This window comes from Euprymna scolopes, chromosome 2 (assembly GCF_053919585.1).
Source record: "Euprymna scolopes isolate OS-2025 chromosome 2, ASM5391958v1, whole genome shotgun sequence".
In the NCBI taxonomy this organism is placed as follows: domain Eukaryota; kingdom Metazoa; phylum Mollusca; class Cephalopoda; order Sepiida; family Sepiolidae; genus Euprymna; species Euprymna scolopes.
Window position 1 is genome coordinate 151,502,392 of NC_136483.1, and position 19,326 is coordinate 151,521,717.

Below are 19,326 nucleotides of genomic sequence, written 5' to 3' on the forward strand. Positions count from 1 at the left end.
ACAAATTCTGTGGTCAGTCACACACAAGCAGGGTCTGATATTTGTGGTCAGCCAATATATTTGGTCGACAAATTCTGTGGTCAGCCAATATGCTTGGTCAACAAATTTTTTGGCCAGTAAATATGCTTGATTGACAAATTCTGTGGTCAGTCACACACAAGACTGGTCTGATATTTGTGGTCAGCCAATATATTTGGTCAAGGGATCATGTGGTCAGTTATAGACAAGCTTGATCTGATATTTTTTTTGTACCTACCTGTCAAATAATTGTTAACACTTCCAGAGGCCAAGATAAGATATTGCAGCAGGTGTCTGGCATTTGTCGTCTTTCCGCTGCCACTGCGACCAAGCAACAATATTGACTGGTCAATCCTGTTGCTCATGAGTTCTCTATGTGCGTGTTGTGCCACAGCATAGATATGAGGGGGCATATCCTCTTGTTTACAACCACGGAACATGTGCACAACCTGAAAATATAAGGAAACAATTTTTCTTTATTGATGGTGACTAATAGGCATGTGCAAAATGAATAGTCTTTGCTCAAAATGTGTAGACATTTGTAAACCCCGCTTTTACTTAAAAATTCACCAAAAATCAGGAAATTGAGGAATTGTAATGAAATTTTCAGTATTTATAAAATAATGACCCATTATTTTTTATTTGAGTCTTAGTTGAACTGTATTATTTTGTTTAAACAAAAATTATGAAAATAAAGCATCATAAATTGTAACAATAAAAAAAAGAAACATTAATTTTTTCAGGAACATTATGAAAAAAAAACCCTGAAGTCCATATTGACGAATTTGATATAAACTCCAAGAAAAATTAATTTCTCTAACTACCATTGAATTAAGTATTGTTTATTTAATATTTTCATACAAAAAAAAAAATTATGATTGCTAAAATAGCATAAATTTTATATGTAAGATTCTAATATTTCCCTTGCCTGAATGAATGTGTAATTTTTAACATAACATAATTTTTATATAATCTTAAAAAATATATAAAAAAATTTAAAAGCAGGAACACAGAAAAATAATTAAATTAAAAAATGGGAAAATTTATACAAATGTTAACGATAGGAATGTACAGATGCATGGTTGGGGGGGGGAGTACTCCCTACCTCCCACTAATCACCTGACATCATTTTCAGACAGACTTTTGACTTTTTGGGCTTCGTAGAACTTATGATTAGACCACTGTTTTGTTTGTATGAAGCCAGATTCTCTCGCTTTTAGGGGCTAATTAAGTTATTTTGTTCAACAAGGTGGTTTTTTTTTTGGTTTTTTTTTTAAATTTAATTCAATATCTTAGGACTTTACTTTGAAATAGAGCCAGAAAACTAATATTTATATTTCAAGCGATTTTTACAATGAATTTATTTAACTTAAAAATTTAGCTGACCTCGTCAATGTCCGAATGTGAAAACATTTTTCATTATAACTTTTTTTCACATGTACAAATATTTTTTTTCCTTTTGGAAATTAATTTTAAACTTTAAGCTTTCAAATACAATTAAAAAGTAATCGGAAACCTACAAAAAATTATGATAACCCGGCTTTCAAAACTATATCCCCATATCAGTTTTCCGTCATAAATGCCTGTACCTAGTGACTAGCAAAACAATAAGCGAAACTTTTAATGCTTTTACTAAATAGTTGCCGTCTTTATGAATTATGTGACCTACATGTGTTGCAATATTTTTGTCATAATATGCAAGGTAGGTTGTTTTAAAAATGTAGTGAATTACATTATAATATCAATAACATGGTACAACAATAAGAAATGAAAATTGGCTGGTCAGAAGGAAAGTTTGATTTGTCAGCTTAAATGCTATTTAGGCTCAATTTTAAAAATTCGGTTGACTTTACTTTATATATCAGATAGAATATAAACAAACTTTTTCGAAGGATGGGAACTAATCTTGTATGAGCAATTTTTGCATTTACTTAAGCCAGTGCCCCTAAAGAAGAAGCATTTTGACCTAGCAAAAATTGCCTGGGAAGCTCCATTATTATTCCATGGTCAGCTTGCCTAAGCAATAAGCAATTAACTTATTTTACCCAAAAACTAGGTGGCAAGACCTGGGAGGACTGAGCTAGGTACTATCCAAGATGAATACCTCAATCTGATGGCTAAAAAGCCATATAAATGGCCTAGTTTCTGTTGGGATGATTGTTGAGAAATCCTTGAGTGATATTACTATTCAAAGCCTCCACGCAACTGAAGTAGCAAGGAGACCACTAGCATAACATACCAGGTATGATCAAAGATTTGCATGATTATTGATATAACCAAGGGTGATAAGAACGAATCAATCAATTTGAAGCACATGTCCCCATGCGGAAATTTTATAGCAAGCCCCACTCTCCCCAATGGTTTACTTCGACTTGCGCAACTGCCATTGCTCAAAGGCAGCATGCTTACCACAGATTTAACCAACATAAGTCCAGTTCAAACAGACAGAAGTATGTAGAAGCTACAAGTAACATTAAGAAAGAAATAGCAACAGCTAAGACAGAATTTACTGAAACTATTAAAAAACGCATCGAAGCACAAAAATTAGGACCTCGTGACTTCTGGAAAATCTACAACAGTGTAGTAAAAAATGGGCAATCAATAATTCCCCCACTAACCAACAATCATGAGGTTGTTTGATCAGCAACCAAGAAGGCTAACATGCTTGCCAGTCAGTTTGCCTCAAACTCCACACTGGACCCTCTCAACCACCCCCTACATGACTTTCTTATGCGGACAGACGCCACGCTAGACAATCTGAAAATCACCCCTGCTCAAGTGCATGCTATCATAAAAAACCTTGACACTTCAAAAGCATGTGGACCCGATCTCATCCCAGCTGTGCTATTAAAGTGCTCAGCTGAAGTAGCTCCAGTTTTCTCCAAACTCTACAACAATTGCCTTAATGAATCTTGCTTTCCGGGCTGTTGGAAAACTGTTTCTGTGGTACCAGTATTCAAGAATTCTGGCGAAAGAACAGACCCATTAAATTATCGCTCCATTAGCCTCCTCCCACTTTTTGCCAAAATATTTGAGACCTTAATTAACCATGCTCTAGTCCATCACCTTACAGATGCTAAACTTCTGACTGACAAACAATATGGATTTAGACAAGCCCGTTCCACAGCAGACATCCTAACTGTAATTTATGAACGTATATACCATTCACTGGACAAAGCCGGGGAGGGCAGAGCGGTAGCTCTAGATACAGTCCTGGTCAAAATCATAAGACTACTTAACAAAGTAAGAGTTTACGCATAATATCGAATTTTTGATTGAACAAATGGTTGAAACCATTGCCAAAAGGGAAAATATGATGGGAAAAAATTAAATCTGCTTCATTCGAAACCTTAACCCTGATCTAATATTCATAAATGACCTCCCTGACAAAATTGTCTCTGAGATAGGGGTATATGGTGAGGATACCACACTCTATAATAGGCACGACAGGAAAACAAATGAATACATATCTAAAGAAATGGCAGAAAACACTTAAGGATGATCTGTAGTGGAATGGGGACAAAGATGGATGGTCACGTTCAATGCCGCCAAGACTAAACTAGTTTCCTTCAATAATTACAAGAAACCTTCTTTACCACCAATAGCAATGGCCAACGACTCTTTTTCTGAGAGTACATCTTTCCTTGGCCTAACATTCACAGGAAACATGAGTTGGAACAATTACATTGAAAGCGTTGCCAGGGCTGCTGCGAAGAAGGTAGGCTCTCTCTACCGTGCTAGAAAACTACCAACACCCGAAAGTATCCTGTACCTCAAAAAGGCCATCATTCGCCCATGTATGGAGTATTGCTGTCATATTTGGGTTGGTGCATCTGCTACTGGTCTCTCGCTCCTAGACAAGGTTCAAAAGAGAGTCGCTAATCTGATAGGCCCTGAACTGGCATCTAAGCTTCAGCCTCTGTCCCAGCAACAAAATGTTGCATCCTTCTGCCTGTTCTACAAGTATTTTAATGAGGAATGCTCTGACGAACTGCAAGCACTTGTGCCCCCACGATGTAAACACCCTCGACAAACCAGACAGGCAGCTAAATCCCACCCCCACACAGTAGAGATCCCTAGATGTAAAAGATCTTTCTACTCCAGTAGTTTCTTCCCCAGAACCGCTAAACTTTGGAATTCCATTCCAGATCCCTGCTTCCCCAACTGTACTGACGTGCAGAAGTTCAAGTATAACGTGAACCGACATCTTGCTGCCCAAATCCCTACATAGTACCCCAGTAGTTGTTGCCCCTGATAGTAGCCCCCTACACCAAAGTGGCAATGTGCCTTGTTTGGGATGAAAATTTATTTAAAAAAAAAAATAAATAAAAAAAGTACCAAAAATCAGGTTAGTTCGGCACTTTTAGACATCAGTGTAAGACTCCCTCCCTCCCATCTTCATGATTTGTTTTTTCTTTGTTCAATCTCACCTTCTTTTTTTCTTTTCTCCTCCCATAGTCTATTTTTGTAATAAAATTGACTTTAAACTTTAATAGGTGCATGCATTTCGTTGCTTTTATGTGTTGGCCATTCACCCATTTCATATTTTTTCAGGTTTTGAAAGAGTCTCTCCCATCCACTCTTGTTTGGAAAAATATATCAACCCAGAAAGACCCTTTTCCTCCCCCCCCCCTCTCACTTTTTCAAAATTTTTTTATTTTGAGCACTTCACTTGAACCAGCTCCAGAATCTGTGAGTAAGGGCATTTTCATCTTGCTAATTCTTTCTCACAGAAAAAATGTTATCGAGTCCATAAGGAATGATCCCATACACAGACATGTACACAAAGTTCCTCTTATATAATATAGTAGAGATTACAAAATAAATAAATAAGTACATATACGAATTTCATAATCACAAAAATTGATTCCTATTTATATTTGAACTTTGTAGGAAGTATCCACTCCAACGAGTGCCTTTATAAATTTTATAGATAAACTAACGCTAAAGAAATACATCCATTTCCTTCCTGGCTTTGAAAGCTTTTAATGATCTGTTTTGTTTTTATTACAGGTTATGGCTATTTAATTAACAGTTTATCCGGGTCAATCCTTAATATATAACCATTTGGTCAAGGTCAAATGAGAATATTGGATCAAATTGGAGAATATTGGATCAGGCTTTACAAAGGTTATTTATTTATTTATTTATTTTTTAGATTAGATTATTCTATGTGATTACTTCTGCTAAGATAGTATTCACATTCTACGATTAATGAATGATGAATAGTAGAGAAGAATTATGACAGGAGGAGATAAAGGGGAGAGAGAGAGGGGGAAAATAAAGGGAGAGAGAGGGTAAATAAAGAGAGAGGGGGGAAATAAAGGGGGAGAGAGAGAAGGAAAATAAAGGGAGAGAGAGAGAGGGAGAGAGAGGTGCGCAATCTCCAACCACACCTCTCCTGAGTCGATATTGTTAAATACCAGTGGCAAGTAAAGTGTATGTACAGGAGACGAATGGAAACAAATGCAAAGATAAGCGGAGAGCACATACAGTGCCTAGAATTCCCAAATGGTCACCCATCTGGTTCTAACCAAGTTCGACGTTGCTTAACTTTGATGATCGTACAAGAACCGGTGTGTCAAGGCAATTATGCCATATATATATATATATATATATATATATATATATATATATATATATATATATATATATATTAGAGACCCTTGATCTGTAATAGGTTAACGTTATGAAGAGCATCCGGCTGTAAAACCCTGCTTCAATTCTTATGACTGTTCAACTAAACTATTTGAATTCACAAGAACTAACTGAACCTGCCATAAATTATATGATATTATTATTTCTTTGTCATCGGTGTCATCTTTTTAGTCATTGTTAACATAATACCTTCACCTGCTGTGGGCGTAGTTGCATTTCACAGAATAGACATAACATTTTTCTCTTGGTAGTTTAAATGTTGACGAGGTATATTTAGATTTGGGTTGGTTGTTTTACTATATCAACCGTTTTGAGGTTATTTAATGCCGAATACAATAATTATGGAGGAGTTTTTATGCTTCAAGTTCTTTATATCTTCAAATATTTATTCATGTTGATTGGTTTGGTTGTTTTACAGCATATCAGCACATTTTGGGTTATTTAATGCCGAATACAGTAATTTTGGAGAAAAAGTTTTTCTACTTATATATTCAAATATTTATTCAAGGTGTTTGGTTTAATTGTTTTTGATTTGCTTGTTTTGTAGAGAAAAAAATTCTTTGTTTTCGATTTTGAAGAATATATATATATATATATATATATATATATATATATATATATATATATATATATATATAGAGAGAGAGAGAGAGAGAGAGAGAGAGAGAGAGACAGTGTTTGGACGATTAATCAAATCGGGAATCGCAAAAATTGGAAGATTTGGTAGTCTCGGAATCAGCATTGGAAAAATTGATGCCTATTTTCTGATGCCAAAACGATTCTTTTAATTGTCTTTTTCTTTCTTTTTTCTTTGACTTTGTTTAAAGTAAAATCTTCCACTGCTGGTAATAATGAGAAAAGAAAATAAACATTCATTGATTTTAAATTACCAGTAAAGCTAAAATCGATAGATCACCCTCTACAAGTGTATTTTGACGTTTAGAAAAATATCTGCATATTTAATGTGCATTTTTACGAAAATCGGGGAAAATATAGTTAAATAATTAGAGATTTATAAAGAATCGGAATCAGTAATTGTATCGGAATCAAAAAAAAATATTGGAATCGTCCCATCACTAAAATTTATATATATATATATATATATAATAAATTCCACAGCCAAACAACGCCGCAGCTCACAAGAGCCATGACAGTCAACGAACCGGAAGTCCAAGACTCGAGTTTCGCCCTCATTTGCCCAAATTTGGACGTGAGCTGCGGCGTTGTTTGGCTGTGGAATTTATTATACAATCTCTCACATTCTGAAAACCATATATATATATATATATATATATATATATATATATATATATATATAATTGTAGTTTCCTAGCGAGGTAAATCCAATGAAATTGATGTTTATTAGAAAGTGCTCAATAACAAGCAAAGCATAATTATACAAACATTATTAGTCAGCAATATTTGTAGATATATATATATTGTTTTAACAAAATCAAGACATCAAGGAATAGATTGATTGCAACAAATAGTGTACTTCATCGCTAGTTACAATTGTTTTAAGACTAATCAGACAAATACAAACAGTATGTTGTTTGAAAATTTTCACAAGGACAGCCTTTCGTCAGATCTATAGAATAAAAAACACTTTAACAATGAACAGAATGGAGTTCATTTTACTTATGTGGAAAAAACATGGGAAAATACTTTATCTGCATTTCGTCCTTCCAAAGTCTTTTTTTTAAAAGATTTTTCATCAAAAGCAACTGTAAAATGTAATCGACTCTCTCTCTCTCTCTCTCTATATATATATATATATATATATATATATATATATATATATATATATATAGTTTAGTGGAGATGGTAATCTGAGGACGCTACAGACGGCCAAAAAAAACGGCCGTATAGCCGAAACAATAATGTAACTTAACAGAAAGATACGGTAATAAAAAATAAAACGTATATATATATATATATATATATATATATATATATATATATATATATATATATATATATATATATATATATATATATATATTAGTCGATTACATTTCACAGTTGTTTTTGATGTTTTCATGAACATCTGAAGATTTTTCTTTTAACTGCATTTTGCTTTGACATTTTTCATTTTACAACAATCTGATGTTTGGAGTTTTGCTTACTGCCTGATTTTGTTAAAGTATATTATGGATTCTCCTAGAAACGCATGTTAGCATTTCTTTGCTTCAAAACTAACATACATTTTTTGACTTGTCAACAAGACAGGTGAGGAAATATTTTTAACAAACTAGGTTAGCGATAAAATTAATCTGGAACAAAAAAAGAAATAGATCTGATTTCAAAAACGTTTTTGTTTTAGCTTTTTGAGAAGTGGTGTCTGATCAACACTGCTGAGGAGCCACGAGATAAAATACAGTTTTTTTTTTTTCACACCCCCAAAACAGTTCTGTACGGTAAACAACTGATGATTCCTAGAAATTCTTTTAAACAAATTAATGCAGTGATTACAGCAGATGTATTGACTTAGAAGCAAAGATGTTTTCTAAGAAAGCACTTTTGATGTGTGAGAGTTTTTTTCTTTCTTTCCATATAGTTGTAAAGGTTGAAAAAAAAAAAAAAAATTTAAGACACACACACACATATATATATATTCCATAAGAATAAAACGTATTGTTAGATTATTAGCTTACGGAAAACAGCGGAAAGAATAATAAAAAATTATTATGAATTTATGCTAATATTGTCTGTTAAGCATTACTTGGTTGCCCGGACAACGGCAGGTAACTTAACTGAAGGGATGAATTTATTGTGTTTTTGTAAAACAGACATATAGTTTATTGTTTGAGAAAAATGACAAGCGATGTCATGTGGGAAGCTATAACGAAATGTACAACCGTTTTTGGCTTGGCGAAACGTTTGGCTTTTGAGTGCAAGGTCACGCAGGGGTCAGACGTCAGGGCGAGCATGTGAATGAATTTGAGTTCTGATCCGAGATTCGCAAGCCTTATAGAGTGCACACACACACAAGGATTTATGAATTCATGACAATTAGGGCCGTGACATCATATTCTTTTCATTGTTTTGACTCTTGAGTATATATCCGTTAATATCTTATGTTTTTATATAGACGGATGTGGTTCTCAGTTGATTGTGTCTTACAGTGTCGGATATATACTTGAGAATGAAAAGAATATTCCGTTGTCACAGCCCTAATGATAATCAATGATTATTATTAATTCAGAAATTGTATTTCGTAAATGATATTTTAGCAATGTTGAAATCCTGGTTGTTATTAGAGTCAAAGTCATGGGTATTGTTTATAGTTAGAGTTGACGTTAACAAAACAATTCTGTAAAGAATTCGGAAATCTATGAGCCAAGTCAGCTGGCAACAACGTGAATCGATATCCACATGTTTGCGAGCGTGATGTCATATGAATTAAGTTAATGTAATATAGAATTAAGTTTTTGGCAGTTGAGATTGGATGATCAAAGAGAGGATCGCTTCGAGATGATGGAAGCAGCGTTGAGAGAAATCTTCATGATGTAGTAATGTGGTATTTGTGGTTCTGAAAAAGTATTCTAGCCGTGAATAATAAATTGTCTTAAACCTAGTCTTCGTGTTTGTCTTTTAAACCCAGATACGTAATTTTGTCTTGTCATCACCAACATAAACATAATCCTCCCCTCATCTATGTGCTCCCCATCATAAACACCCACTCTTAAAGATATAATGTAATGACTAGGGCTATGATAACAGATTATTTTCATCATTGTTTTGACTCGAGTATATATCCGACACAATTAGGCACAGTTAATCAACCGAGAACCGCATCACTCTATATGAAAGATATCAATGGATACACACTCGAGAGTCAAAATAAATGAAAAGAATATGCTGTTGTCCTAGCCCTAGTAATGACACAAACCGCCTTCATTCAATATATACGCGCATATTGGTCCTATACGATATCTTGGTCTCTCTTCTATGCTCATCCTGCCGCGTAACATCTAGTCTCTCCTCTGTGATACCTGTATACTATATATAACCGTTTGGTGCCGTTTCAAAACTCTTTATATTATATATCCCGTTTTGATACAACCGCTATACAACAGTATATGTAGATAATTAAAAATACATATTAAATATTTGTAGCCTCCTTTTCGCTAGATAATTTAATGAGTAATAACACAAGCTGCCAAATCTAAGCTCTAAATGCTTTTCTATATTATTTAACTGGAATTTATTATTGAGATGAGTATTATTTATTAATTTATTTTATTACGGACTATTATTCTCATCTTTTTAATTATTTTTATGACGTTTCGGCCAACTATTCCTCTGGCCTTCGTCAGGTGGTAACCACGACAGGATAGGAACTCTGAATCTCCTAACTGCATCCTCAGCAATTACTGCCTTCCATAGTTGTTGTCGTCTCACCACGTTTTTGGCCAAGGAAGCCTCTGGCCGGCTTTGGGTAGGATTGACACCGCTATCTTCAGACAATGCTCACCTGGAACTGTAAAGATTCGTCTCTATCCACTGCGCCATGGGCCCCAAGGGCTTACTTGGACAAAAACGTGGTGAGACAACAACAATTATCCATCCATAGCCCTTGAGCCCCTGGAGAGGCATAGGCCATCTACAACTTTTTGTAGATGTTTTTGTAGCGAGGAGTTCTTTTTACAAGGTGAGGGTGCTGGCCCCACACCCAACCTTCCCAGAAGGTACATACAGCACCTCGCCTTCCCAAATGGTCACCCATCTGGTACTGGCCAGGCTCAATGTTGCTTAAGTTCGGTGATCTGGCAAGAACCGGTGTGTCAACGTGATTGTGCCATACAACAACAATTATGGAAGGCCGTAATTACTGAAGATGCAGTTAGGAGATTCGGAGTTCCTATCCCATCACGGTTACCACCTGACGAAGGCCAGAGGAATAGTTGGCCGAAACGTTGTGAAACAACTAAAAAAAATTAGAATAATAGTCCACAATAAAATAAATTAATAAGTGCTTTTATGTTGAACACTTATAACGGACTATAGTTGTCCGTCCATTGGCAGTAGCCTTGTTAGTTAGGGCACTAGAAATTAAGTTGAAAATTTCTGGGTTCAAATCATGCGACTGGTTTGAACGGTTATCTCTATGCTGATGATTTCATAAGTATGAAACATACGTGGATGATATACCTACATGCACACACGTATTAAGCTATTCAGTTAATTGGGCTAATGACAGGTTTGTTAGTGAAACTGCTACACTCTTGTCTCCTTGACATGCAAAGTTATTAAATGATTGGTTTACTATAAGTATGATCAATGATAAGTGTTGAAATCCAATCTTGATATACATCAATTACAAAAACAGATGCAAAATTGTACATTATAATTGAGCCTGTGTGCCACTTATTGACGTCTTAACCTTTCCACAGATTCGCACCAAATTTAGAGTGAAACATTCTTGATGGTGGTGGTGGTGGGGAGGCTAATACTACTAAAAGCAATAAACACTTACCAAAACTATTGAACACAATCGCATCCTTAAAAAGACTTAGAGCATCCAAATGAGTTGGATAGAATTGCATTTCATTTGGCATGATGGTCAACAACCTAGTCATTATTTCACCACTCCTCCCCCTCTCCCTTCCTCACACATATGCCTCCTTTTAACTGATTGCTGGAACTGCGAATGCAAATTAACATCTGGGAAACGAAAAAGTCTCACCCTATCAATGGAGATGGTATTACCATTACTCTAACCCGGCGAGCCCCACCCGATATGTATGTAATTGTTTACGTGATTAAAAAAAAAAAAAAAACTGCAATGATGGTAAAAGCTTTAAACGTACACATACATACCGACCGACACATATCAACATATACACCTACGCAGAGACACCAACGCATACGCACGTACATGCACATATCAACGTGTATGTGCAGATACGAATACGCACACACCTACACGCAGATATCAACGCATACAGGTATCAATGTATACACATCTACACACAGATACCAATGCATACACGCAGATACCAACGCATACATGCAGACAGACACCAACGCATACACAGTAATAGAAATGGCATTACCCTAACCCGTCGATCCCCACCCCATACCAACATTCACACCAATAGAATTGACAGTACCCTAACCCTGACTAATCGATCTTCACCCCATACATATGTAATTCTTTACTTGATTAAACAAAAAAAACTGCAACGTTGATAAAAGATTTAAACGCTGAATCATTGTAAGATATGCCTCTTGTATATATATATATATATATATATATATACACAAGGAAGCGCTTGGTTGACTTGGAAGTAAACCGGATCTAACATTTGAAGATTGTAAAATTCAACTTGTTTCATCTTTTAAAAAAAATTTTTTTTATTTATTTATTTACTAGCAAAAAAAAAAAAAAAAAAAAAAAATCCGTTGTCCGAGATTGAATGAGGAACATTATTATGTCCTTCATCACTATGCCTATAAAACCATATAATTTTTGTTTTTACTGCTCGTTTTGCCTCATCATATAAGTCGGAAGAAGTTAAATTTTTACTTATTTATTTTTTTAATTTTTTATAGAAAACTCTGGTTTAGAATAAGGGAATAATTTATAGCAGGTCAAGAATAAGAACCGTGTTACCGTGTTAAGGCAGTTCACTTAAAACGTTGAAAGGTGCTGAAACACTTAGTGAAATCGCAGCAGTCAACATCATTTAAGAAATTATTTGCTATGAAGGGCGTGCAATAAGTAATGCCCCTGACCCACTTCCAGTTGTCTGATCTAGCTGAAATTTTGCATGTGCAATGATTTATATCTCTACGGGTTATGTGACAAATTACAGCTCTGAGATAATTGTGGTTTCTACCATTGATGAGGCATCTGTCTGTCAAGTTGAGGCTGCCATTTTGGAAGATCGGCGCATTACTATTCACCAAATAGCCCAAGATATCAAGATTAGTACAGAGTCTGTGGAAACCATCATTCATGACCATTTGCATATGCATAAGATGTCTGCCAGATAGATTCCTAGGTTGTTCACACCATTCCAGAAGCAAGAATGCATTGAGTGCGTGAGGATGAATTTGAAGATGTGCCAAGAAAATGAGTCAAGTTTTTCAAAAGACTGATTACACAGGATGAAACCTGGGTCCATCACTATGATCCAGAGACCAAAGCCCAGTCAATGCAGTGGAAGCACTTGGACTCACCACCTCAGCAATCATCGAGCACTTTTCACTTATAAATGTAGCATGACACCTTCTCAAATGATTTTGTCCTTAATAGAGCTAAACAGAAAAAGATAACAAAATATCAGGACCTAAAAAATGATCTAAAAACGACATGGTCTCTGAAAGAAAGAAATATTATACCAGTTGTGATAGGAGCAACTGGCTTAATAAAAAAGAATCTTTAGAAATACTTAGAAGCAATTTCTGGAAGACCAAGCTGTAACGAAATACAAATAGCAGCCATAAAGGGAACAGTATTCTTAAAAGAGCCCTAGGATATAAATTTAAATCATAACATAATCAAGTGTTAGCTCCAGGAGGGATAAACCCCTTGATCTCTTAAAACTTACTGAAGTAAAATAAAAAATAAAAAAAATAAAAGTTGTTCGTATTTACAAACGGTTATCTACCTTTTTTCCTTACTGAAGTTCTAAAAAAAAAAAAAAAAAAAAAAAAGATTGAATTTCTTTACAATAGTCGCCAATGTATTTATTATCTACTAACTGGGATTAGTTTTTGGAAAGAAGACCCCACAAGTTGTTTAAACACAGTTAGGATACAATAAGTACCGAAGTCAACAAAGATAGCTTTCTTCATGATTATAACAAGGTCGGTCAAGGGTAGTCAGGTGCAGAAAAAATAAAAAAATAAATAAATAAAACCACGAAATATCTAGGTTCAGGAGGGAAGGGTAACATCTCATGGGGCCCCAAATGTTTGACATCAGTACGTTTGAGGGTAATAAGACAACCATGTCTAATAATTGAGTGATTACCTTTGGTTTTCTCATCTCCAACTCCCAAACGACAGATCTAGGTTAGAAGTAACAATGGCTACCATTTGAATTGACCAAACTGAATACCAACTCTGCTTGTAGACCAAAAGAATCAATTCATCTCAGTATTACAAAAACTGAATTTTAAAAGTATATTTTTGTGTAAGTGTGTGTACATTTCGAAATGGATGTATTATTTTTATATATATATCACTTAAAATAAAATGTATGGATGCCTGTACGTATTTATATATACTAGGGGCGTTCCAAATGTTATTAACCCCATTTTTTTTATTCCGCCCGAATGGATCATAGGTGATAACAAATTGCATAGATGCAAACCAAAAACTGGCAAAACTTTAAAAATATTGCAAAAATGTCTGCAAACCCCATGTTGAAAATTCTACATCAATAGCCCATAAACTTAACGAAGAGAAAGGCAAGATTTCAAGAACTATTGCTCGCAGATTAAAGACTGCAGGAATGCATGCTCATATTCCAGCTTCAGAGCCTCTCATTTCAAAGTGGAACCAAATGGAGTATGCAACATAACATGTCGTTTGGACCGATGCACAATGGGATGCAGTTCATTTCAGTGACGAGTCTATGTTTAACATATTTCGTTCTGACGGTAAAACTTACATACGCTGTAAAACAGGTGAAAGACTGTTTTCTGAATATGTCAAGAAAACTGTTAAGTTTGGTGATGGCAATGTAATGGTGTGAACGAGTTCATCTGCAGTAGTTGTCGCTATCATCTGCATACATGGCAACATCAATGCTGAGCTTTACAAAAGGTTTTTCCATCAGCATGCGGTACCATTATCTATATATTAATCTCCTATCTTCATGTAGGACAATGCACTTTGTTACAAGGCTCTGAAGATTATATCTTTATCTGAAGAAAAATGAATCGCCTTAATGAATTGGCCAGTCCAGAGCCCAGACCTAAATCCAAAAGAAAATGTTTGGAAGATGATTTGTAAAAAAAAAAAAAAAAAGGGGTTCAAAAAAGAAAGCAAAAATAGTAACATGTACAGTACTTATTATTGAAAGACCAAAGGGAGGTAATTACTGTTCGATTTTTGAAAGAAATTAATACAATGCAGAGAAGTCATTGAAAATAAGGAGATGTTTACCAAATATTAAATTTTGTTAATGCTCACAATTAAGTATTAATAATATCGTTCCTTCACTTTTTGAGTAGTTTATTTCCTTTGTTCCATTTAATTTTTTATTAAAAAAAAAAATGTTATTTAATTATGTTATAACTAGGGCTAGGAAAACAGCATATTCTTTTCGTTCTTTTGACTCCCAAGTGTGTATCCATTGATATCTTGTATGCTTTTATTTAGAGTGGTGCGGTTCTCAGTTGATTAACTGTGTCTGATGTGTCGGATATATACTAGAGAGTTAAAATGATGAAAAGAATATGCTGTTATAGCCCTAGTTATAACTTTGTATAACATTTATGTGTTACACACTAATTTTTATTCAGTAAAAATTCATTCCTCATAATGCATTACTTCTTATGCAAGTAATATACATATTTACGTTTTTGTTGTTTCAGTTTTTTATATTATAGCCGCTACTACAGATATAGTGAAGAGAAACATATCTTAAAGCTCAACTTCTTATGCAATGACACAATATCTTTTTATTAGTCATAAAAAAAAGAGCCTGGGTGCCCGGTATTGCCCGGGTGTTTGGAGGTGTGTATTGAGCAAAAAAATAAAAAATAATGGTAGGCTCGAACCTGTATGTACCGCGAAGAAGGAAAAGAATGTGGGAGAAAAAAAAAAAAAGTAACGCCTTTGCTGTTATGCCCATCGCCAAACCGAAAGTGGCGAAGGTTTAAATTAAGGCTAATCAATCGAAAAGAGAGGATGACTTTCGAAAATATCGGCGAAAAAAGCGACCCCTCCCTGTAGAAAAGTGCCCAGTTGAGTGTGAAGGAATTAATGTTTCTAGCCAATTTTTCAATATTTGTCGTCCGAAGTGTCGAGCTTCCAAACAATAAAGACCTCATGCAAATCTGTCAACTTTGCGGAAAGTTTTAGGCAGATATACAAACGTACATCCATTTAAACAGACAGGTGAAACTTATAGATTACAATACAGTCATTCAAATAAACAGAAACCAGTGATTTTATGGGATATGTTGCCCATTAGGTTAACTGCAAAACACGTGTTATTGCTCGTCGGTCTAATTGTTTTGACTGACAAGCATAGACATGCATTTTGCTTTAAGCCCAATAGATCTTTGTTCAAATCATAGTATAGTAAAAAATAAATAAATAAAAAATAATATATATATATATATATATATATATATATATATTAAATGAAGCTAATAAATGTTTGTAAACCAGCTTTTATTTATATTTTATATAATGTTGGCCCTTCTCTTCTGATGAGAAGTATTTAGCTTCTAAATGCCGTGGCCTAAAGAGATTTTTCTCTCCATTTTATCTTCTTTTTTCCCTTATTGATCTGATGATATAATAAAGTTATATGTAAATTTTATTCTTCATCTCTTATTTAATATATAATATCTGCTATATTTTTTTTAAATTTTATTCGCAATATAAGCAGTTTTGAAACACTGCTTATTTGTATTTAATTTACACTTTCTAAGCAGTGAAAGGATTACCTCCATTTTTTTGATTTGCGTCGAGCATCCCCCATCCACCCCACCGCCTCCCATCCATTTATATAGGACTTCATTTTTATTTTGAATATATAACATTCACAACCAGGTTTCATCTTTTAAGGCTTTATCAGTATAGTTTCATCCAACCAAAGCATCGAACTTGCATCTTGGACCTAGAAACTTCCGTCACTAATGACTGTGAAAGTTCGATATTTTAGCTGTTTCTGCTATACATAGAATGTCCATACAAGTAAGTCTTCTTAATATCATATATATATATATATATATATATATATATATATATATATATATAGTCTCTTTTATAAGCAAATTCTAAAATACTTTATATAAAAATGATATTTCCACTCAGGTTTTGACTATTTTAGCAATGTGACAGCTTTTATATAGATACATATATATATATATATATACATATACATACATACACACTAGCAAAAGTACCTGTCGTTGACTGGGTTCAAAAACAGCCTACAGAACGTGGACTCTGATTTATGAAAGTATGATAGGTTATGAAACGGAAGGGTTGTAAAGAGATAGCTTCGAATTTGGGGGTATCAAAACCAAAGTAAAATATGATGAAAGTAAAAATAAAATAGATAACCCTCATAATTTATTATACCATACTTGTTCAGACTGAAACACTCATCACAATATTTTGTGGATCTATATTAAAAAACCTTGTTAAACTTTGTGACATATTTCCATTCTGTGCAGGTTAGGTGCAAACGAACACCCCATAATTTTATTATACCATATTTCTTCAAACTGAAACATAATTATCACAGATAAATATGAAAAGTTTTTATTAAAGTTTGTGCCTATTTCCATTCAATGGAGGCCAGGCATGAACGCAGAACCCACAATTTTATTATACCATCCCTATTTAAATTAAAACATACTTATCAAAGTATTCTTATGTACATCTATATCAAAAACCCTTGTAAACTTTTTTTTTTCATTTTTTATTTCCATACTTTGGTGGCATGGCGCGAACGCAGACCCCACAATTTTTATCAACCACCGTTCTGCCAGATCAAACATGCCCATTTCTGATCCTCGATACATCTTCTATCATTATATGTAATCAGTTTTTTAAAATAGTCAACCATATAGGAGCCTATTCGTGACCACACATACACACAGATGTTCAATTTTATATTATAGATATATATAAGAAATTATAGACAAAATAAAGACATGTATTCATGAATTTATTTGTCAGTTCAATAAAGCAACGAACATCAACGGGAAGAGTAGGCATTTCATCAGAAGAGGAGGGAGCTAGGTTATAGACATAGGCAAATGTGACATCTAGCCTATGATACATTAGGAAGGAAATGTAAAGTAAAGCATCGAAATAAACATGAAAATCAGCACAAAAAATATATAAACGTAAAAATAGAAACGTAAACATGAAAAGAAAAATAGAACGAAAGAATAATAACAAGGGATGAAAGATGGATGAGGTATAGGACATGAGATAGAGGGGATAAACAAGAAGGTAAGAGGATAGGAGTTGCCATTATATAAGGAAGGGGTTGTATTGAGACTAAAGAGGAGCTGAATTGGTGACTATGATAGGGTGCATTCTGGAGAAGGACTAGATTGGAGTGGTGGATTATATATAAACAAAAATGAGAAATGCATCAAGACAGAGAGAAAAGGGATCTGATATATATATATATATATATATATATACACACACACACACACACACACTTTAGGCAATAAGAAAACTTTTCACATAGTAAGCATGTTCCATTTTCGCCCAAGCCATTTTCCCACAAATTATAAAGTTTAGTTTTTTTTTTAAATGTCAATGTGACAAGACGTTATATATGATAGACTGAACCTATTTTGTATTCCTGTTTGTCTTTTTAGCCAAAACTGGGTGATCCATGTCTTCACATCAAACAAGGCCAACAATCCTACTTCAAAATGGCGAGCTGACATCTTATACACCAGCTCAGTATATACGTAGAGTAAACACATACAATCCAGTTACTAGTACACCACTTAAATAAATAATTAACAAGTTAATGACTATATTCCTCTAATGGCTTGGTTGATTTACATAATTATCAAAAGCAAAAAAAAATAAAATGAAATGAAATATCACTATATATATATATATATATATATATATATATATATATATATATATATATATAAAGTAATCCGTTGGGTAAGCTATTCAGCTTGGACTAAATTGGATCAAGACCAAGTGAAGTATGCATGATGCCCCATGAGTACACAGTGAATGAGGCATAAAAAAAAGTTCAGCATTAGTCCCCCCCCCCACACACACCATTTAGCCCCCAAAGTTCTCAGGGGACGTCAAATCCTGATGAAAATGAACAAATGGTGCAGTTTTAGGCCTTCACTTCAATTTGAGTTCAGCCCCTTGCAAAAAAGGAAATGACTAACTCCATCATTTGCCCTCCCAAAAAGTCCCCAAGGCCTTGACATATTTAAATTTGAATTCAGCACCATGCAAAACTGCTAATAAATAGACATACACAGAACATTTTGGACAAATATGGTAAAATAGTCCCCAAAATGGAGTGTTTTTATTAACTCTAAAAGAGCCCCTGGGGCACATCCAAGAGTTATCGCGAAGTATAGAAAAACAAAATTATATAGAAATCAGTTAGTTACAACTTTACAGAAAGTTTTATAAAAGTCCAAGGTATCAATTTTTTTTTTAATAAGGACAATAGTGTCAATTTTAGCCATTTTAACCCAAAAAGCACCCCTAGGGGAAGCAACTAGAGTTTTCCCAGAAAATCTGTTCAGTTATTTATTTATTTTTTTTCTCATATCATATTCAATGCTTGTGCAAAATGCAAAATTTCAAAAGATTCTTAGGCGTAATTATCGAAAAAAAAAAAAAAAAAAAAAAAAAGTGCAGACAGACAAACGGACAAGGATGAATTTACAGGTCCACGCTCCTTTTGTTGGAAGGGGAGGGGGGTTTCAAAAAGTTTGCAAC

The 19,326-nt window shown here is 34.2% G+C and overlaps 1 protein-coding gene across 6 annotated transcripts in view; it reads right to left on the reverse strand.

The window, feature by feature from the left end:
- The window catches only part of LOC145297667 (unconventional myosin-XVIIIa-like), a 794,600-nt gene that overhangs the window by 349,402 nt on the left and 425,872 nt on the right, over positions 1 to 19,326 (reverse strand). For all 6 annotated transcript variants that reach the window (XM_080143864.1, XM_080143857.1, XM_080143848.1 and 3 more), the window contains one exon: positions 257 to 467. In XM_080143864.1, the coding sequence (XP_079999990.1) occupies positions 257 to 467 (211 nt within the window). The remainder of the gene's footprint in view (positions 1 to 256; positions 468 to 19,326) is intronic.